The 22,704-nt window shown below is 35.6% G+C and overlaps 4 protein-coding genes across 5 annotated transcripts; 2 read left to right on the forward strand and 2 right to left on the reverse strand.

The window, feature by feature from the left end:
• The first annotated feature begins 117 nt into the window (after positions 1-117).
• On the forward strand, positions 118-2,973 carry LOC111011785 (ChaC-like family protein). Of its 2 annotated transcripts, none has more exons than XM_022285678.2 (9): positions 118-382; positions 463-539; positions 1,378-1,431; positions 1,575-1,631; positions 1,724-1,764; positions 1,844-1,915; positions 2,316-2,395; positions 2,502-2,621; positions 2,717-2,973. In XM_022285678.2, the coding sequence occupies exons 1-8, from the start codon at positions 274-276 to the stop codon at positions 2,579-2,581; spliced, it is 570 nt and encodes a 189-aa protein (XP_022141370.1). In that variant the 5' UTR covers positions 118-273; the 3' UTR covers positions 2,582-2,621; positions 2,717-2,973. The 2 variants fall into 2 exon arrangements, with proteins under 2 accessions (XP_022141370.1, XP_022141371.1); XM_022285679.2 differs by having other exon boundaries at positions 2,738-2,973.
• A 400-nt stretch (positions 2,974-3,373) lies between these two features.
• On the reverse strand, positions 3,374-10,782 carry LOC111011830 (translation initiation factor). The gene is made up of 9 exons (XM_022285729.2): positions 10,568-10,782; positions 8,538-8,643; positions 6,607-6,914; positions 5,630-5,735; positions 5,200-5,544; positions 5,050-5,132; positions 4,842-4,966; positions 4,199-4,474; positions 3,374-3,623 (listed from the first exon to the last, which is right to left on the reverse strand). Exons 1-9 carry the CDS (start codon positions 10,693-10,695, stop codon positions 3,601-3,603), a joined length of 1,500 nt encoding a protein of 499 aa, XP_022141421.1. The 5' UTR covers positions 10,696-10,782; the 3' UTR covers positions 3,374-3,600.
• Positions 10,783-11,834: 1,052 nt separating this feature from the next.
• On the forward strand, positions 11,835-14,339 carry LOC111011829 (elongation factor). The gene is made up of 6 exons (XM_022285728.2): positions 11,835-12,214; positions 12,626-12,743; positions 12,856-13,067; positions 13,147-13,174; positions 13,283-13,394; positions 14,078-14,339. The coding sequence occupies exons 1-6, from the start codon at positions 11,963-11,965 to the stop codon at positions 14,157-14,159; spliced, it is 804 nt and encodes a 267-aa protein (XP_022141420.1). The 5' UTR covers positions 11,835-11,962; the 3' UTR covers positions 14,160-14,339.
• Positions 14,340-15,175: 836 nt separating this feature from the next.
• Positions 15,176-18,008, reverse strand: LYM1 (lysm domain GPI-anchored protein 1 precursor). The gene is made up of 5 exons (XM_022285941.2): positions 16,866-18,008; positions 16,437-16,554; positions 16,193-16,354; positions 16,049-16,080; positions 15,176-15,799 (listed from the first exon to the last, which is right to left on the reverse strand). The coding sequence occupies exons 1-5, from the start codon at positions 17,548-17,550 to the stop codon at positions 15,498-15,500; spliced, it is 1,299 nt and encodes a 432-aa protein (XP_022141633.1). The 5' UTR covers positions 17,551-18,008; the 3' UTR covers positions 15,176-15,497.
• Between the last annotated feature and the right edge of the window lie 4,696 nt (positions 18,009-22,704).

Raw genomic sequence — 22,704 nt, forward strand, 5'->3', positions numbered from 1 at the left:
AACTCATAATTTCCAAATAGCTTTGGGGGAAAAAATCTCGACTTCTTGATCAAATCGGATGGCTCCCGTCCTCGTACGCACGAATACGAAGTACGAATACAATACCCCCACGTTGTTCTTAATGATTGGGAATTATCGCTTCTCCTCCCATTTTGATTTCCCAATTGGAAGAAAATTTCCCCTCCGCTCTGGAGCGGAAATAGCAGAGACGCCGTGCTCCGCCCCAATTCCGCCGGAAATTTGCGACATTCAAAATCAAAATTCCCACCAAAAATGGTGATGTGGGTATTCGGGTACGGCTCTCTTATTTGGAAAACTGGCTTCCCTTATGACCAAAAACTCCCCGGCTGTATCAAAGGCTACCGCCGTGTCTTCTATCAAGGTCCCCATTCCCCCATTTCTCTCTCCTTTTCGATTTCTTCTTTATATTCCACTCTGATTTCTGCGAGTTTTTGTCATTAGGAAGCACCGATCATAGAGGAACGCCCGACTTTCCCGGAAGAACAGTCACATTGGAGCCTGCTGAAGGGGAAATATGCGTATGTTCTTCAAAACTGACTTTGATTTCTATGCTTAAAACCCCCTTTTGGTAATGGATTGGAATTCTTAGTGTTACTGTTTTCAGACATTACAATAAGATCACGGTACCCCAGTACTTCAAACCTTCTGGATTTGTCTGTAATGTTTTCAATTCTGCTTGTTTGACTGTTTGATGTGCATTGTGAGATAGCTGAAGCCTCGATGGAAGAGGGAATTGTTTCATGAGTTCAATTTTTCGTTCAGAAAATTATATCATAGTGTAACTTTAGCTCCTACTTATTGGATTTTTTTGGCCTCTCTCTGCACTGTCATCTGTTCTTCCATTTTCATATAGTGAAAATCCAATGTCGAAAGTTGGCGATTGGCTTATGCTACTTAGCTTTCTAGTTTACTCGGAGGAAAGTCAGCTTTAGAGTTTATGGAAGGCATTGTAAATATTTCGGGTAAAAGAGAGAATATTGCTTGGTTTACTGAAAGAGTTTGGGATGCAATGCAAGGAGATATCCTTCCATATCTCCCAGAGATGGCCTTGAGAGGCCCAGAGATTAGTGGGATGGGTCGTGAACATAATTCAAAAACCGGGATTCCTTGATACGTGATTGTGAAAGAAAAATCACTTTTGTCATTGACAAAATCACTCCCTTTTCGATGGATCATGTTTGTCAAACTAAAAAATTGATTTTAAGAAAGTTTTAAACTACTTTAAATTGATTTTTAAGGTATCATTTGGATAGTGATTTTGAAAAATCAATCATACTTAAATCTCTTTTTTCAAAATCACTAATTCTATCATCATTCTGAAACACACCCTAATTCATTAATTTTCTGTTGCCATAGTGGGGTGTCGCTTACAAGATCACCAGAAAGGAGGATGAAGAAACTGCACTAGAAGTAAGTTCTTCAAACATTTTTCTTTCTAGACATTCTGTTAGCTAAAAACTGTCCACTTCAGATTTTTATTTCTTGTCATCAATGGACTGGATTATGTCTGGATGATGTTTTTTCTGTTGTTGTCATGTCATGTATTCCCTTAGCATTTGGAAGTGAGGGAGAAACAATATGACAGAAAGGAATATGTGGATTTTTTCACTGTAAGTTTTGGTTCTTCCAAGTCTAAAGCATCAAATACCATTCTTGATTTACTTGCTCTTGTTAATTTGTTGAAAGCTACACAATTTTTCAGGACCCCATAGCTACCTCCCCTGTTGTTTCTGGAGTAATGGTGTAAGTAGCAGCATTTAACAATTGATGCATTCAGTTCTAGACAAAGACATAAACTCTGTAAGTTCTATGCATGCCACAGATATATTGCATCTCCAGACAAGAAGCTAAACAAGAATTACCTCGGCCCTGCATCTCTCGAGGCGATTGCAAAGTATGTACTCGATATCGATATGATATTTATACTCCTTGACACTTTATTTAGCCTCAAATACCAGTAGAATTATTAATAGCTCTGCATAGATCAATCTCTCTCACCTTATCGTTTTAAAGATTAACGGGATCGAATCACCCGGTGTCTTGTTTAACGTAGAAAGAATCCATTATCTAGAGAAGTTACTAGCCCACAGAGAATGAACATATTGGCAATGGGGTTGTGGATTTACATTCCCTTTTGATTGGAAAAAGAGAGTTCAGATCAAACCAAGTTTCGACATGAGCTGGACGGATTGAACCAATTCCCTAACAGAGCCTGAAAACTAGTGATGCTTTTATATTAATACATTTCACAGCTTAAGAAAGTCCTATTTTTTCTCATTAAGTTCAATTTGCAGGCAGATAATTAGTGCAGAAGGGCCCTCAGGACCCAACAAAGACTACCTTTTTCACCTTGAAAAGGCTCTTCTTCAGTTTGGTAAGTTCCTTTTACTGTATAGCAGATTGAATTTGGAATACAACACAGCTTGCTAATCTCATTCTGTGGTTAAATCTCACTAATTGTTCAACTGTTCCTTGGTTAGGATGGGAAGATGAACATGTAATGGATCTAGCAAATGAAGTCAGAAGCCTTCTTTCCGATGGGGAGCACATGGCTGCTTAGGCGAATGTTGATGATAAGCTTCTGCCACCTCAATCAATCTGTAAATAACTTCTCTTCATAGAATTTACATGGAAGAATTTTAGGTATTCTCAACCTTATTTTCTAGGCAATTCTGAAATTTCCATCCCATTGAAGGATGGTTCGATGTACTGTCAGGTTTTTGCCCATTTGCAAAAAATCCTCACTGCTGTCTCTCGTCGGAGTTTGGGGTGTGTCTTTGTTGCAATGTAGCTGATCATCCTTTGCTGCCTCTTATGTCTTAGTTCTAATGTGGTTGATCATCCTCTTGGCCAGTTGACAAAAAGATTATTAATGTCTTGATTGTTATATTATACTTTGATTTGGTTGGCCAAAGTTGGAAATTTTCAAGTAATGCAACTGTCTTTTTCTTTCGCATTGTCGCACATATGGGATAAAATATTTAAATTTGTGTTCTTTTATCACAAATAAAAATATTTCAACCATTTAATTATGCTCAAGTTAACGTCCAACAATTGTTAATTAATGAGAGCAAAGTATTTTCAATTAGTGTGAAGCCAATCTAAACTATTGAACTATACTCAAATTAATATTCAACGATTATTAATGAAACCATTAACAATTGAACCATTAGTTATTGAGCTATGCTCAAGTTAATACTCAACAAGTATTAATTGAACCATCACTAAGAAACTTCTAGACAAGCTCGTGAGCCTTACACCTAATGAATGACTTGTGCAATGCCAAAAGGTTATGAGAGCAATGTATTAACTGTTGCTCAAAATCAAATGGATGAATTTGAAACGAAAGACAAATCAAAATTATAGGGTTTTTTTTTTACTTTTTATTTCATGTTTAACATTAAGAGTGAACAATATTGTACAAGACTTCGTCCCATCTCCTAGATATAGCTCTAATATCGGTGACTACAAACTCTCCAATAAAAATAGAAGGAAAGAAGAACTAAATAGAAAACAAATTACAGTGTAGATCGTTACTAAGATGATCGAGAACCTGCGGCAACTAATTTTGAATGCTCTTTAATCACTGTCTTCGTTGTCGTCTGTGAGAAGAAATACCACATCATCAAGCCCAGGACAATATAACAGATCCAGATGAAGAATCAATCAATCACCAAATTAGATTTAAAACAAGGTTTAAATATTATTTTGATTGTTCTACTCTCAAACTTCTTTGATTCATTTTGATTTGTATACTTTCGAAATAGGTTCATGTACTTTCACCTTTTGTTCACTTACTCTTTCTACTTTCAAAAAAATTTTAAAATCTATTTTGGTCCTTTTTCGCAAACTTTTAACACAAATTCTATACCTAATAGAAACTCTATAATACAAATTTGTGACTACATTTTAAGAAATTTAGTGAGTGAAGTGTCTGTGTCAAAACTAGAGTCGAAAGAAATGAGATATAAAATAGAGTGAAAGGACCAAAACAAATATTTTGAAAGTTTTTGTACTAAAATGAATAAAATTTAAAAGTACAGAGGCAAAAATGAGCCAAACGGAAAGTAATTGGACCAAAATAATAGTTTTTAAGCCGAAAAACAATCAAAGATTTTTAAATATGATGTAAGAAAACAAGCAAGACAATTTTAAAATGTTGGTAGTGGTCTGTTACCCTCGTTAAATTCTTCACCCTGGCTTTCATCATCACCACCATTATCCTCTTCGTCGTGGTCATCCTCCTCCTCATCATCTTCTTCATCATCTTCCTCCTCATCGGTATCATCAACATCACCATCAGTTTCAACTGGAATTTTCGGTTTTGGAGGTGGTGGTGGTGGCGCCGCATAACTAGCTGTGGATCTTCTACGTGAACTTGAAACAATATTACTCAAGTCAATGCCTTCAAGTTCCTTGGCTCTTTCCTTCTTCTTTCTGACGTCTTTAATTTCTGATCACCAGAAAATACATCATGTTGATCGTTGAACAACAATGGAATAAAGATGAGATATAACTTGCTGCTGCTATATGTTAGTATTTTTACTGGTGTAGCAGGCTACGAAATTTCTGGTTAGAAATCGTCCTGTGACACTACCATGATAGAGTCAACAATCCAAAAGAGCCGCACCAACGAACATATTTTCCATATAAGTCTAACTAGTTCATATCTTTTTCTTATATGAGAACTAATTCCATTAAACAAATGAAATTATTACAGAAAACTCTTCCAGTGGCACAAGAAATTAGATTATAATCTAGCTTTTTTTTCCAAATCTAATAGCACCCCACCTCACCATTAGTGATTTCATTTAGTTCACCTTTTTCAGTGGGATTAGCAGATAATCCTTCTCTAGATAGTATCCCCTCCAACTCCTTTATAAGTTGGGATTCACGTTTGCTTTCAGGTGCCTGCTTGACTTTCTTATAAATTGCTGGAGGAACACTGTAGATAGATTATTGATCTTTACTCTTTACAAGTCAACTCAAGAAGTTAAGCATGTAAATGGTAGGGGCTAGAAAGAAAACCTCATCCCACACGATTTGATAACCGATTTCAGATGCTCCACACGCTTGCCATAGACAGCAGTTGAAACTTCCTTCTGTAAGGTCTGAAAAAAACACCAGAAAGTCAATTTATTGAAAATCAGATATAAGGGAGGAAAATGTAACTCTAACCTTGACAGGTTTTTCACTGGATGATTCAGACCGGCCATCTTCAGAGACATTTTCACCACCTTCTTCATCACTATCATTCTCTGATGTAGGCTGAACATTCTTGCTTTGCTTCTTGGCAGAGACAGTCTCCTTTGCAGATCTTTTTCGCTTTTTCGTTTCATTAGAGTTCGGTATTCTTCCTTTAGTAGCATTTTTCTTTCTAGGTTTTACTTCATCGTTTTCCTCCTCACTGCTGCTGCCTTCTGTAGAATGAGAACTTTCTTTGCTTACCTTTTTTGGAGTTTTCAACTGAGAACTTTTCTTTTCGTTAGGAACTTGTTCAGCAGCTTCACAAGAATTTAATATCTGATTTTAATATTTATAAAGAAAAGTTATCAGTATGCTCGACAACATAACCTAGAAAAACGGATACTCAACAGAATTGACTCACCTCCTCCACTTGCTGGCTTATAATCTTCTTACAACAATCGAGAGCATATTTAGTAAGTTTAAGGTCATTCTCCAGAAGGCGGCGAACTCCAGCCATAGTAACTTTCCTGAATAAGAACATTGTTTGCTTTAAGTATTCATTTATTTTCTATTAAAGAGCTTGAAGGACTGGAAGAGCATTCATGAAATAAACATGAAAACAAATAGACAATAAAAATGCAAGGCCCTATGTACCAGTTCAGAATCAGAATTAAGGATTGAGAATCATTACCTCCATTTCCCTATGCATGTTGTTTACCTAAACATAAGAATCATTTGTTGGTGGTGAGTCCCACCAAAAATCAAGAATGATTCATTGATTTTGGGGGGAATGAGACTCCCCCTCTGGACGAAGAGGAATCCATTCCTCTTTGGAGGGAATGCACCCAATTCTTATATGTTACATTTTTATACCCATTCTGAAGTTTCTCTCCCATATTCCACTCATTCCTCTCTCTCGCTCTCTATCTTTAAATCATATGATTACTGTTCAATTTTCATGCAAATGTTGTAAGAAAGCTCCCTACCAAGACTAATAATCTTTTTTTCTCAATTATTTTTATAAGTTGTGAAATGAATGAAAATTTATTTCTGATAGTAGTGAGTAGTGATTCTACAACAATATAAATACCTTTTAAAAAATTATGAGTACTTGAGTATCAACTTGGATACCCATTCTTGATACAAGCAACCAGTTGAAATTAAATGTGATTTCAGTTCCACAATGTTTTTAGTGAATAGGAAGTAAAACAATGAATTATGATCGGAAATCTTAACGGTTTGGTTTAATTATGATTCTCTTTCAAACCAATTTTAGGATTTAAATATCAGCGATGGATCAAAATACAGGAAAGGGGGCATAGACTAGTCTAATATAACATAACGAAAGCAGATTAATAGCATTAAGATGATCAATAATTTAAAAAATTAAGAACTTACTCTGAATTAGCTTTAAGATAAGAAGTTCTTTTCCTGATAGCTTTCTTAATTATACTCTCGCTAGGAATATCTTTGTCATCTTCGTCTTTGATTCCCTCAGGTTTCACATTTGTTGTTTTCTGTCCTGTGAGAAGGCCCATAACTGGAGAGTCTTCCATTTTCTCCTCATCTTCCAAGCAAGGTTCCTTTACACCTTTCTTGGACTGACGCCCTTCAAGTGACTTGGCCGCTTCTTCTCTACTTACACTTTTCCCCCCAGTTTCCTCAGAATCCTTTGAGGCATTGTCTTCCTCAACACCTTCTAAGCACTAACATATAGAAAGAATAAAAACATCAATTCAATAATTATGTAAGATGTCCAAAATAAAATTTCCTCTGAGTGCTCAAATAACCAGAAAATTAAATAACATGGTAATTAAGGAATTTAAAATTTTGAATCTCAAAAGACACCTCAGAAAGTTCTTGGAACATGTTATTTTAAACTATAACCATATTTCTTCTCTAAGAAATTAAACTCATCGAAGTATATCTTAAAAAGTTACAAGAAGAGCCACCAAAGCTAACAAAGAGAGGCCTGAGATCAATTTTTTTCTTGGAAAGGAAACAGATTTCATTAATGTAATGAAATGGAAAAGGAATACAAAAGGGGAAGATCCCAAACCAAGGGAGTTACAAAAAAGCTCTCCAATTGGTTAAAAGAGAAACAAAGCTATAGTGTTTAAAAATAGGAGAACATTTGCACCAAGATACAACCATAGACACTATAGCTTCAAAAATGATGCCAACAGAAAGCTCCTTTCCTAAGAAGATCCGGCGATTCCTTTCTAACCATGTCGACCAGAGCAGCACCCTAACAAAATGTTTTCATAGAGGGTACACCAAGCAAAGGCCAAAAAATGAGTAATGTCCCACACCGCACCCAATTGCTCTCTATCTTCACTCCAAAATTCTAGAATTTCTCACTCCACATCTTCCAAACTGTGCTTTTGTAGCCACTACCCAAAGGATATGTGCCTTAAGCTTGAGCTGGATGCCTGAGATCATGTTTTAACCAAACGGACTATAACTGCAAAACAGGGTAGAGCCAGAGAGGGTACACCAAGCAAAGGCCAAAAAATGAGTAATGTCCCACACCGCACCCAATTGCTCTCTATCTTCACTCCAAAATTCTAGACTTTCTCACTCCACATCTTCCAAACTGTGCTTTTGTAGCCACTACCCAAAGGATATGTGCCTTAAGCTTGAGCTGGATGCCACACATCAACTGTTCTACATTTTGATTTGCACACGGGGAAGAGCAACAGGAAATCTCAATAGAGTTCAGCACACTCACTCAATTATCACATATTTAGAAGATCCACGTGTGCACTGGTAAACTCTAGCAATAACACTAGTATACAATGTCATGCTCACATGTTTAAAGTTCTTATCAAGGAAAGTACCAGTGAACAGTTTTGAATAATCAAGGGCAGATGAATAGGTAACTTGATGAGGATGATCAAATATTCATACAAAAAGAGATTAAAATCCTTTTGTGATTGATGGGTTTAGGCAAGATTAATACAGTTAGTGTGTGCGTGCGTGTTCTTTCTTTCTTTTTTTTTCCCTGGGTATCTTAATACTCTGTTAAGAAATCAAGAAGGCATATCTTAGGTCCATGTTCCCCACATATATCTTCGACAACTTGATTTGAGCTTCCCATAAAACAGTTTGACAACGAAAGAAAAGATAAAAAACCACTATTTCCTTAGTTAAGGCTCTTGTACTCTTAGATTCATCATCATTCGTTGAAATAATAAAATTTATTAAATGTCAAAAATAGGAATTACTGAAAGATGAAATCATTGAACAGAAGGCATAACAGAAAAATAGGAAGCCACCACCACCAAGAAAAACAAGATGACGCATATAGAGAAAGAAAAACACATTACCTTCACCAAACACTGCTTGATATATCTTTTATGCACATCTAACGCATACGTCTCCAAGCACAAGTCCTTTTCTAACAATCTTCTAACCCCCTCAAAAGTTAAAGAACTGTAACAAAAACAGACAAGTAAACGGAATATTGAATAAACGTATCAATAGTCCTAATTATTCAGGTTTATAAATCAATGAAGTAATGAAGCAAATTTCTTGCGACTAAAATTCTTATAAGGAGCCGGGACATCTAGTTATCCTGCTAGCCTGCTAGTAAGGTTATACATTATCCTAACTTTTTAACTGATAACTTCACCTCTAGAAAATGGTCGTTAACAAAGTCATGAGATTTTAATACACAAGGCACGTATTTTGAGCCCATACCAATCTTCACCATTATGCTTGATATCAACAACTCTTATAAGTTGAAAGAAAACAACGACAACTTCCCCATTAAGAATGCAGAGCGACATACTTATTTTTCTGCTCCTTGTAATAAGGACATGTGTCACGCATCCTCATCTGAAGGTTTGTTTAAAAATTTCACTCAAATCCATTCACAACATCGAGATTTTTTTTTTCGGTTATGAAAAGTCTTACTTTCATTGAAAAAACAGAAAGAATACAAGAAGCATACAAAAAACAAATCAGCTCCACAAAAAAAATAATAATAAGAAGAAGCCAGGCTTAAACATTAAAGGGCTCCAATCTAGTAAAATAAAACCTAATAGGTTTTTTTTAAATATGAAAAGCAAAGCTTTCAGTAAGAAGAATGAAAGATAAGACCTAATAGGTGATCATAAAAATCCCTATACATCAAAGCCCAAATAGAAACACGAAACGTAACAAAGGACGGAACCTCCACCCAAGATCTTTCAACCTCTCAAAAAATTTTATTGTTTCTCTCCACTCAAAGGCTCCATAAAGTAGCAAAAAAGCTAGCATGACACAATAAGCGACCTTTATCACATAAGAGTGAATGAAGATGTTGAGAATTCTACACAACTACACTCATACTGACTTTACGCCAGATGTTCAAATTCCAGTTAGTTTTAGATCAATGGCACAAAAATACTTGTCAAGGTCACAAAATAGGCAAGTGTGAGGAGTAGAAAGGCAAAATTCAAGTTTGGGTGACATTTCAAAACTGTTTTATTCTTGTGAGAACTGCTTATTAAAGTCATTTTCTATTGTTTCCTTAGATGACCTATTTTCGAGTCATAGATGACCACTTCAGAGAAACAGTTGAATTTTATTGTTCCTTCTTTTCATGGGGTTGTGAAAACAGACATCAGATAGAAAATAACTTAATTTTTACCAGCCGCCCAACCATGGTCATTAAAATTAGGTTTCAAACGAAATTCAGCAACTAATATGAAATCAGTTTCCAAACCAAGCCCAGTAAACATATAATAGGGGAGAAAAATGAACTGGAACAATATAATTTTGTCAATTAAAAGAACTAACAATTACAAATGTAAAGGTTCTGATCCTTACTCTCTCAAACGCGCATCCGCATGCAATAAAGTGACGTTAACGTTATTCTTGTCTTATGTTTAGATGAGAACCTACATTTTGATATCAAACGCTAAAAGCCGCTCATACAAGCGCCCAAAAATTTAACCATTCTGAGAAGGATGGAAGAGATACAAAATTTTCTCCTCTTCTACGGATTACCTGGCCAAAAGAAACCCTAAAACTACCGATAACAAAGAGACAAGAGACTGAACCGACAGTATAGGTTCGAAAACTGACACAACTTACAAGATATATGTACGTGTAATTAAACTAAAGTAAGCAAATATTACCAGGATAGAACTAAATATGAACAAAAATCCACCTGTAAGTGGTCTAACAAGCATTTTGGGGGGTGCAGGAGAAACATTATGGCATCATTAACAGCAATTGATAGCAAATACACGAAAAATCACAAAGGAGAAGAAAAACTCCTCGCAAGAAACACAGGCTACAACACAAGTCTCACAGGTCCCCGGAGACGTAAGCGTTGCGCGCGCAGAAAGTGAGAGAGAGAGAGACTCACTCGGCTTGTTCCTTGAAGTGAGAGACGCGGGAGAGCATAGCGTTCTGAATCTTCGCCTCTATATCAACCTCCGTATCCATGGCGTCTTCGTTAGGAGCAGCATCGTTGTCCTGTAATTCCTCCGCCATTTTGCTCTCTTCGTCTCGCGCCGATTCTCTGTGCGAGCGAGCGAACAAATTATGGGCTCTGAAAGTGTGTTGGGACTTTCCAAGAATGACTCTGCTCGACAGAAAAAAGAGGGGGAAGATTTTTGTTACGCTGTGAGTGCTCGTACAGACTGCGAAATCTTGATCTCGATCTCCACCGTTCGTTTGTTTGAAATTGAAGACCTGTGGGAAGCCGTTGACTCTGGAAATAGAACGATCATGGTGAAATTGCGCCGGTTGGCCCGGTTCGACCAATTTAGGGATAGTTGATGGAAATTTGATGGGCTATTCACGTAAATAACCGTAACAGCCGCCACTGCCGGGGATAGATTTTCGAAAACTGGCCCTTTTAGAAAAGAATAATAACAGTACATTACTAAATTACTATTTTATCGCTAAAATATTTGGTCGGATAATTTAATATTTTTACATTGTCGCTTACTTACTGATCAGTAATTACTATCCTAAAACGTTTCTATCAATAATAAATGGACGATTATCAACAAAATATTTTAACTTTTTTCTTTTGATTTGTCTCAATACAAAAATTTATGTGTGAAAATTGAAAAGTTAGATATTTACCCCTTTTATAAAATTTCTTCTGTGTGGAAATTAAATTGACTATTTTTGTTAGCCAAACCATATTAGAGTTTCATTTTTTTAATTCCAATATTAGAGTTTCAAATAAATTTAACCATTTATATATTTTTCATCCCAAGCTCAATATAACAGGTCAATGATAGATTTTATAGAAAAAAAAAGTAAAATTTTCTCTTTCAAAATAACATTTTTTTCTAGAAATGTTACGACATTTAAATTGAAATAAGCATCCTAACAAATTCAGTTATGTTCAAGTTGGTCTCTTCCTCCATAATATGCAAATAAAATGTGACATTCAAAATTTGTCAATATCTAAACAATCTAAATGTTAAAATGGCAGAGCTTTGGAAATCAAAGTAAAAGACTAAAATGTTCTTCAAAAAACAAAATAACTAAAATAGTCATTTAACTTGAAAAAGAAAAATACAGCACAAAATATTTAAGTAAAAAGGTCATTTTTCTAAATGTAGCTACCTAAAATTCACATAAGGTTTATCTAAAAATATGTATATTCCCCACGAATTCCACACCACAACGACAAGGTAGTAAAATTTGATCGCCAATTCAGAATCCATTATCCTTCCGTAGAAGGAAACCTCTTCACGACGCCATTATTGAAGCAGGCCGATCGCGACCGAGGTTTTTCGAGATGAAAGGCCATGGCGCTCTCGAGGTGGCCAAGACGGTCGTCGAGATCGCAGACGTGGCCTGGACTGCGGTTGAGTCCTGCAATCACCACAGACATAGCGAACATGCCGCTAACTGCGCTCCTGCAGAGGAAGAAGGGCTGGAGGCTCTGCGATTGGAGAATCGGAGATTGAGGAATTTGCTCGAGAAAAACCTCGACCTCCTTCAGAACCTCTCTGAATCGCACTGTTTGCTGAAGGATTGCCCTCCTGATGTATTTCATCCATTTCCCCTCTTTTTCAAGTTCTGTCCTGCTTTTGATTGATTTTTAAGTTTACCTAGTATTCAAATTTCGTATTATTTTTGTCTTTCTTTTCCATTTTTTAAATTATCGTTTATTTAATGCCGACGACGCAGTTTGGTTTTGTCTTTGATAATTAGAGTCAAGAATTGGTTTCGAGTATGAATCTTCCCGGCTACAGTTTATGCTGAAAATTTTGTGTTTGAGATTTGATGAGTGTGTTCTTGTTTCCTGAACTCGGATAAATGGCTTTTATTATTTTTCATTTTTAAGTTGGTACATGAAAGTAATCATAGCATTAACTTGATTCCTTTCATTTATCATACTTTTTTATCGCAAATCCTGTAATGAACTCAAGTCATATTTGGACCTTCTAAATTCCAGCTGTACGCTCGTCTCGTTGCGACAGTGGATTCTGAGAAGTTCTTAAATGAAATTAAATCCCTCAACGAAGCATCAAAAGATGGAATTAGCTATGAGTTCCCTTTCAGGGAAGCTACAGGTTTTTTGCTTTCTTCCTTTCTTAAACCAAACATGATCCAATAGTTGATACTGAAGTCTCACTTTCTTATTGCGTGGTGTTTTTTCTTTTCCCCATTTGGTTCTCTGGTTAGGAGCTGATTCGCATACAGCTGATATTCTTGTGAATGTTAGCCGTGAAGCACCCAGTTGGTGGATTTGGGTTACTGAAGATATGGTTCCGAGCAAAGTCGAGGAATGGAGTGGGATTGATGACGAAAGTTATGTGATTGTATCCGAGGAACATGTGGTGGATGCAGTTGCCCATTTTATGGCTAGATGTATTATGTCAAACCCAAAAACCCGGGTATGCTTATCACTTTGAATTAAATTCCTATCTGGATTTCTCTAATGAATCTTAAATATTCAAGTTTTTCAAAATGCAGAATGTCACGCCTGAGGTGCTGCAGAAAAGTACGTCTTTTCTTTTGTTAATTTAATTTCTGGATTATGGGGATTATGCAGAGAGTCGGTGTCAATTGGTGCATTAATATTTATCCTCTATTGAACATCTATTTGCAGCATTAGCAAAAGCCCTGAATAGTATGGGCAGCAAAATGGAGAAGATGTTTGAAATTTGGCATGCTGGGCTACTGTTTTATACCTTATCCACTTGGGGACTTGCACTGGCAGGGTCAGTTTTTCTTGATTTGTTTTTTTGATGAAAATTATCGCCATTTCACTTTTCTAGATACTAATTTACTCTGCCAAACTCTTTGAGCGTATTATCAGATAATAACGATAAAATTTCAGCATGCTTGGATCTGAAATCCAATGTGCAAGTTCTTGACAAACTAGAACCTTGTCAACAAATTAGAGCCTTCCCAAACTAGGAGCATACATCACATAGCTGGAGTTCTGCTCCATGAGTGATAACCGTATACATCTGTAGCTTAAATTGTTTTGCCATTTCACACCTAGGCCGAGCTCACTTGTTCATCTCTCCTTGAAATATGTGGTGAATGAAACATGAATTACATATTTCATTCGTTGATTCTCGAATGGGCAAATCTGGTGATACTGGGATTTACACTCCCAAGTTCTTTAGTTTTAGTACCACACTTCAATCTCATTCCAAGGGCAGAAGGAACTTTATATGTTCAATGCGTTTCTCAGATTTCTGTTGCTATATGTCACCTATCCGTCCAAATGGGTGTACTGAGATCACGCTGAGGTTGTCACATCTGAATATAAACAACAATTTTAGTTTAAGTTTCATGTTATTGTTTAATAAATTTGTCTGTTCGTCGAGCAAGCTATAAGATATTGCTTGCAGGTTGGTTTCGTGGATCTTTACGTGGGTTTTGCATATTGCAGCTTGTACCAGGGTCGTGCTATGTTGAAACTGGCTGCCACTGGTGTTCACCATACAAGCAAAGCGGTGATGAATGTACTGTGAAGAAGCTATTTATATTCACCAAATGTATGATATTGTTTGAAGTTCATTTCGTTTTCGTTTTCTTTTGATTATTCGTTCTATCAAGTGATGTAAATAGCTGTCAACATTTGTTATGATATTGTTTGTTGTTCATGTCTTCTTGTGATTACTCGTTGTATCAAGTGATGTTGATTTCCGTTAGATTTGTAAATCTTGTACAATAGCTTCACTCCCAGTTGAAAGTCCATTGTTTGCTTTTGTGCTACATTATGTTGTAAAAAGTTCTATTAAGTTCAACTATAGAAAGCAATAAAAATCCAATCAAATTTTCTAAACTATTTTTTATTTCTAAATTATTCTTAGGCAATAAAAATATATGTAAAATTTTAAAAAAGTATTGCTATTTTCATTTTTAAAGAAAATTATTGCTATTTTCTTGATAACTTATTCATGTATAGTAACTATCGTAGGTGACGAAAGTAAATGTTAATACCTTGAAACAAGGAATTATTTTGGTGTCAATTTGAACAATTGGTTAAGACATACGTTCTTGACAAAAACGTTAAAAGTTCGAAAGTTTTTGGTTTTACTGATGCTTAAAAACAATTTAATTTTTTCTATTTTACTAGTCTCTGGTCTAGAGCCAGTGACTTTATTTCTCATCAAATATTAGAAATAGCATCCCATGGAGTTGACTTGGTATATTAGCTTCACATGAATTGATAGAGATTTTGGAATATGTCTAATTTGTCTAAAATAAGGTAGATTTGGAGAATATAGTAAAAATCTTAGTTGCAAAATGCAAATTACTATCGTTGTTATTTTATTATTATTATTTTTTTTAAATAAACACCTACAAAATATTATTGTCCACCTACCAATACACTCACTAGTCCACAAATCCTTCATAGAATAGAAACCATATTAATCGATCACATCTCCACAAATAACGTCTGATTACCAGTGCTCCGCTCTGTGTTAGCTTAGCAGCTGAAGCAGTAAAATGTTAACATATTGCAAATCTCTTCCAGATAGTATAGTGCTCAATAGGGGAACTGAATCTTCAACTCAATAACTTAAAAAAGAAAGTTCAAAATGGATGTAACAAGTAGCAGATGAATCAATCTTACATGAACCGTAACACCGATAGGCGGTATTTTCTAACACGAGTACACTACAAGAAAACTGAGAAGGGTCTCAAAAAGCCTATTGTTTGCCGCATTCATACATCAGTTTCAACGGAAAATAAATAAAGGTTACACATTACATACAGCCACCAGCACAGAGAAGAAAAATCTTGAAACATATAAACCACAAATAAACAAAACCCGACATAAAAATGCCCCGCCGTGAGAAAAATTACAATGAAAATGATGTTAAAAAGTTGGCAAGGATAAATAAAAGAAAGGCAGCAGAGATACTAGCTAACGGATTCATCAATGAGGAAGCACTGGAAGGTGCCGAACTCGACCCAAAAGTAGTACCAATGGGGCTGTTGGCTGGTGGAAGTCCAGGGAGAGATCCTGTTGTTGAAGGGATCAATCCCGAGCTGGGCGCAGCTGATCCCGCACCATCAAATTGAGGAGCAGGGGCAGGTCCAAAATTTGAATCTCTGATTACTGTAGAAGGTGGGGCTTTAAGCGGGGGGAATTGCTGTGGCCCTGTAAATTTGAACGAACAAGAAGAAAAGCATGATACGGTTTGCATATATATCTTATATAGATGCTAAAACGATTGTTTTGTTGCACTTGAATCTTTCAAGAAGCAAAACGTGTCTGTTTAAACTTCTACAGTTAAATAACTTATGGTTCACTATAAATCAATCAATAAAACCTACGATCTCCAATATTAAAGGGTAAGTTTTATGGTCATCTAGGTTGAAGTTGAAGCAAAACGAAAAGAACGTTTACCTGGGCATCGGGGCTGAAGACCTGAAGACAACCTGTGAAATATGAACAAAGAATGATCAAGAAGACTGTTCAAATGAACTTGTCGAGACAGCATAACAAATATAATCGAAAGGATCGAAACCAAATAAGAAGCGAGGAACATACGTCGTAAGGATCGTGCCATTCACAAAACCACCATAACTACAAGATGTAACATTGCAACCTGCACTACTCTGCTGTGCAGTGGAGTTTCCAAGCATAAGGTTGCTGTTTCTGCATTGCATACTCGAACAAGAAACCGCAAATGGAGCGGGCATGCAGTACATACTGTTACAAATTGAACCATTAAGCCAATTAAAACAATGATAGTCAGAACGCTGCATAATTCAAGCAAAAACTGGTGAATTACTTGAGGTTTCCCGGCCCACAACTACACTGCACACAGTGACTCGCCGTTATCGCATAGCTCCCATTGGGCACAATCAAACCAAAGTCGGAGGCATATCTTGGAAACTTCGATGCACAAGCTGTAAAAAAGAAGCAAATAAACATCCCCACAACTTCAGTAACAATCAGTTATGAGTCTCGTCTTATGACCAAACTTAGCGCATTCATCAATTCATTTCCTTAAACAGCCATATTAGACAACATATCCATATAAACATCGTTAGTTTACTACAATTCATGAAACTCATAAAATCAACCACATATCCTCAACAAAAGCCTTGAACATGAATATGTAAATGAAGATCAATAACACCAATATCCCAAATTTTCTTATACCAATTTCTGAAGAAGCAAAAAGAAAAAACAGAAAGAGAGAAAACCTAAAACTTACCAGGCAAGGGGACGGCCAAAATATCACCAGGCTTAATCGCCGGGTTTCCCATGGCATTCACATCCATCAAGTCAGTGATAGTGGTCGAATATCTCGACGCAATCCCAGCTAAAGTATCTTCGGGGATGACAACGTAAGACAAGTAAATGGCAGGCAACGAATTGTCTGTCCCATTGAAGCAAGTACAAGGAAGTGGCACGACAAGGGTCTGTCCTACATCAAGACCAGAGGGGTCAGAAATGGAATTGGCCTCCCGAATCTGATCCGACGAGACCAAACCGCCGTAGATTGAATCGGCAATCGACGAGAGAGTGTCAGACGGGCGAGTCTTGTACCGAGTCGCCACCGATTTACGAATCCCATCGACGCAAGAACAGGAAATGGGGATTTTGATGAAGAGCTGCGAAGGAAGAATGTGGTTTTCGACATCTGGGTATGAAACATCTATGGCATTGGCGGTAAGAATCGAAATGGGGTCGATTTGAAAGAGCGAAGCCACCTCAGAAACCTTGAGGTCAGTGTAGAGAGTGTAGCCGAGCAGGGCATTACAAGAATCGGAGTTAGAGCACGGCTCTATAGTTGATTTAGCGCTAATAAAAGCTACATTGGCCAGAATCGAAGTTGAAATAACAAACAAAAAGAAACCCAGAGCTCTACAGGCACAACCCGGCACTTGATCTGCCATTCTGCAAGCTTTGTTCTCTGTCAAGCTCCTCTCCGAACAAAACAGAGTACAGCAGTGGGAATTCGAAGCTTTCTTTTGAATCAGATATCAAAATAATGGCGTTTTTGGTTCTCCCTACTTTACTATTCTCCAAGACTTGAAGCTTGAAGATCAAACAGAGTGAAAAACGAAATGCGAGGGAAATGGGATTCTTCACTTCGATAAGAAACCCATTTTCGTGCCCGGAGAGACGATTCAGAGGGCTTCAAAATGACAACTAGATTCTGAAGAAATTGGGTATTTTTCTTTTTCTTAGCTTCAAGGGTTTTTAGGGTTTTTGAGAAAAAGGAGAGGAGAAAAATGGGGGAAGGAATAAGCTAATGGAGAAGGCAAGCAGACAAATATTTTGCATAGAGGGAACAGACACAGGTCAGAATCTCGATCTTCGAGTTTTTTCTTTGGACTACTTTGTCCACCGTAAAGCTCAAAATTCCCGCTTTCTTGCAAAGCCTGTTCCGCAGTGAAACGACGACGTCTCGAGCCTTTATCTGGATCCCGGGTTGCTTTTTCCGGCGGGGATATTTTCGGAATTTCGGGTATTTGCTGTTGCGGGTCTGGCATCTAAGTGGGCCCGACTGCAGAACCGGAGGATTGGCGCCGTTGAGAAAAGGAATTTCTGGTTTCTTTTTTTCTTTTAGCTGACCGGAGTTCGTACGATATATAGCTCACGCTCCCTGAGTTGCGCGTGTTGGAAACTCGCTTATTTATTGGTGGACAGTTACTTTTCAGAAATTGGGGAAAAAAGGGCTTATTCTACGAATTAACGACGCAGGTGGCGGTGTCCGGGGCGCGGTAGAGCGGGTGGTTTTGACACTGAGGAACTGCTGACGCAGCAAAATAAGCAAAAAGCTTCTCCATTATTATTTGCAATTTATATTTGTTTAAATAATTATTACCTTCGTTTTATAATTATGATTTACCTTTTTCTTTGCTTACCCTCTTCACCCTCTTTTTATACTAGTTTCTAAACATTAGCCAAGAGTATATTACACAATAAAGAAATTGGAAGTAAAAAACAAAAGAAGAAATCTATTTTTCTAAAATAAAGTTAAATTTGTTATTAGATTAGTCCTTACCGACAGAGAGTTAGATTTCCTAGGCTATCTATAAATAGTAACCTAAAACTAGAGTTTAGAGTTAGATAACACAAATTTAACTTTATTTTAGAATAATAGATTTCTCCTTTTGTTTTTTACTTCCAATTTCTTTATTACAAAAATTACAGATGATTTATATTATTAAAATTTTAGGTCAATAAAAAAAAACCTTGGCTATATCCTTAAAATAAGCAATTTTCCAAAACAAAAAAAACAAAAAAACCTCACATTAATATACCTAATATCAAATATATTATATAAGTTACACAAATGATATACCTAAAATGGAGTATATCATTAATATATATAATATGACTAATATACTTGATATCAAGTATATTAGCCATTACTTCACATTAAGTAGTTATATCAATGATATATCTAAAATAAAGTTTATCATTAATATACTTGATATATAAATAAACAAATCTGTAACATCAGTTAAGTCAAAATTTTAAACTCAAAGAAAATTGATATATCTAATTTGAAGTATATTATTCACATATTTAGTGTAACTAATGTATTTCTTATTGAATATGTTAGTTATATTAGTGATATACTTTATATACGGTATATCAGTTATATAATCGATATATCTGATATCAAATATATCAATGATATATATAAAATGAAGTATATTGATATATCAACGAGAAACCTACAATTTTACTCAATAAAAACACTTCAACTTAAAGAATTTTGCCCAATACAAAGTATATCATTAATATATTTAGTGTGATTGATATGATTTACCTTGATTATATTAGATTATTAGTAATATACTTAGTACTTGGTATATCGGTCATATAACTATATACCGAATGTCGAGTATATCAATCATACATTTGATACTAGGAATATCGATTTCTTGAAATAATTAGGGAAAATGAGGATGGTAAAAAAACGAAAATGTGATTTAAAAATTTTTGCCATATTTTCCCAAAAAAAAAAAGCCGGTCCTCTGATGAGCCGTGGCTGTAATGGGCCGTTTTTTAGCAACGGAAGAATGGAGAAGGTAAATTGGGCGGTGGGCCAGATTTGAGAGATGTCCCATCTAGAGTTGCATTAAATGGAGCCCATGATACTGTTTGGGCCGAAGGAAGAAGGCCCATCTGGAAAGGGAAGGCCTTGTATTTTGGGGCCCAAAATAACATCCTCGAAATATGAAGCGAGATAGAATATTTGAAAATTATTGAGTGGAGAGGGAGCAGAGGCGGAGGCAGAGATCAGAAGAGATGCCGCGGAACGCTAATTTGTCCCTACTTGCAAATTGTTTTGTATGACAAAAATCATATTAAAAGAAAAAGAAAAAAAACTTGAAACTCCAATCTCGAAAACAAAATGAGTGAGGAGTGGACCAATTTCCCATGCCCACAAACTGTACGCCCTGGTTTACTACTTAACGTGACGATATTGATTTCTGTAGTACACGTTCAGAGTTCAGTTTCTAGGCCTTTTATTTTACCCCACACTCATCTAACACCATCGATCCTAAACTAATCTAATAATTTATACATGATCCATAAATAGGTAGAGGTATAATTTGAAGCGTGCTTTAATAATTCAATTAGTCATTTTGTTTATACCACATTCTTACCTCTTTAGGAGCATGTGCGAGAGATACAACCAATCGTGCTAAGTAGATTAACCTAAGTGAGGAAGACATACACAAAGATAACAAATACTCGAACACTCGAGTTAGTAAGAAATTTCTGATTTACAAAAATATGTAGGTGGATCATGTGACTCTGGTCTGTCACATGGTTTCTATAACCAGTTAGGTGATTACAAATGGTTTGTGTGTGATAGTTTGGTGTATACCGTGACACTGACTATCTATTTAACTTCAATCTATATAAGCACGTTTTGGTCGAGTTCCATGGTCCTTTTAACATGCTTTATCCCCACTCACATATTTTATAAGAAAATCCGTTGCGCAGTCATTCGACCTAAAATTGTTCCAAGCCAATCACACTTAATTTTAAAGTTCTTATAATTGAGCAACCGAAAAAGAAGGTGCATCTTGTTAGTATATGTAGTAATCATCAATTCTTCTAAATCTTTTTTAACCATACTTCCATGATCTTAAGATCACTCTTATTCGGATGTGGTATCAGTTAATTCACATACCTCTCCTCTCTATCTGGATGTCACAGTCACGTGGAATGATCTTTGATAATGTACCACGTGGTATGTCATATTTTACCCTTCAACATCTTTTATTTAATACATATTATGTAGATAAGGAAAAGGTGAATATTATGAATCTAAACATGGAACAAATCTCAAAATTCCTCGATTAAATAATTCAACCATACGTCAAAAATTTTAACCCTTTTTAGGGAATGATGTAATTGAACTTCTTTTCGTATATGCTAGTAGAGTAAAAAGGTTGAGAATTAAAAAATAAAATAAAATACGAAATTAAAAAGGAAAAAATAATAATAGAGAGAGAGAGGATGAATAAATGTGAACACGTGGAAGGAGGGTGACGTGGAATTAACAGAGGCGGGGAATAGGTAGCGGGTTAGGCGGGTGCAATTATTAGAAGTACGACCTTCTGATTTCGGATGCACGAAAATTCCAATTTACGAGAGTGACCCCACCAAATTACACTCCCCCGGGCCCATTTTCGTCATTTCCTCTCTCTCCCTTCAATAAATAAAATCTTGGTTTAATTATAGTAATACTCACCACCTTCACCTCCAATTTCCTTCTAAATTAAATAATAAATACATGTTTCGGTATCAATACTATTTCTTTTACTTTTACTCTTTTTTTTTTCTCCTAATATATATATAATTATTATATTATATAATAAGCCACTGAGTCGGGCCAGTCCCCTACTGATCTTTCATTCAATATCTCTGACCCACCCATGTCACCCAACACCATACTTATTAGTTAGTACTCTTTAATCTGTGTTTCCATTGCTAAAAGACGATTTCATCCTCCGAATTTGATTTCCTCAGGTCCAAACCACCACGTGTCAACTTGTACGGGAACATAAAATAATGATTTAAATACTATTGCGATGCTTTTATTTTCTAGGAAAAACTTGGTTACTTTCTCCTTTATACTAAGGATGTTAAAGAGGAAGTTACTTATTAACTCTAAGTAGCCAATTTTTTACTTTTTCTAATTTGATTTATACTGGTCAATTATTTTTCAAATAATTTTCATCTTTATAATTCAAAACATCTATTTTTTTCACTTTTAAATAGTGACCATTAGTCAAAAATTTTAATACAAAATTTATATCATTATTAAAAAAAATTTTGTGGGTGAATTGTCAAGTTAAAATTGTGATAAAAATAAATGAGATTAAAGAACTAAAATTATCACATTTTAAAAACACAGAGATCAAAATAGACCTATACAAAATACATGAACTAAAAAGTACACAAACTAAAATAGATATTTTGAAACTATATTGATCAAAATAAATCAAAACGAGCATAATTCAACAACGATTGACATATATCTCTAACTAAGAGATTGTAAGTTCGATCTCTCACCTTACATGTTGTACTAAAAAAAATAATAAACTAAAATAAAAAGTATCACAAATGAAAATAATATTTGACATAAAATCATAATGCTAATCAAGTTTTTGGATCATTTATATTACATATTAAACAAATCAATCATCTGATCCTATCCGCAAATCGAGTAGTAATAAAGTATTACAATGTTCAAGGATTCGACCCAACTTAAATTGCTATCAGAGTATCATTATTATGTCCATTTTTAGGGGGTAAAAAGAAGACGTTTCAGAAAGAGGGAAAAAAAAAAGAAAGAAAGAAAGAAAGAAGAAGAAGCAAATTTCTTTTCGTTGGACGCTGCGTTTCTTTTTCTCTTTCTGTACACTGTATTAAAGTCTTTGATTTTGACAATGTTTCCTATTATTTCATTGTTGTGTCGCCTATTCATGTGTAGAAAATTTTCAAAACGTCAACGTTTAACAATTAAATTCCCCTTTGATTTTTACAAACCTTAAACCTGTAAACTAAATACA

The sequence above is a fragment of the Momordica charantia genome, assembly GCF_013281855.1.
Source record: "Momordica charantia cultivar OHB3-1 chromosome 4 unlocalized genomic scaffold, Mcharantia_2.0 BLBB01000004.1, whole genome shotgun sequence".
Classification (NCBI taxonomy): Eukaryota; Viridiplantae; Streptophyta; class Magnoliopsida; order Cucurbitales; family Cucurbitaceae; genus Momordica; species Momordica charantia.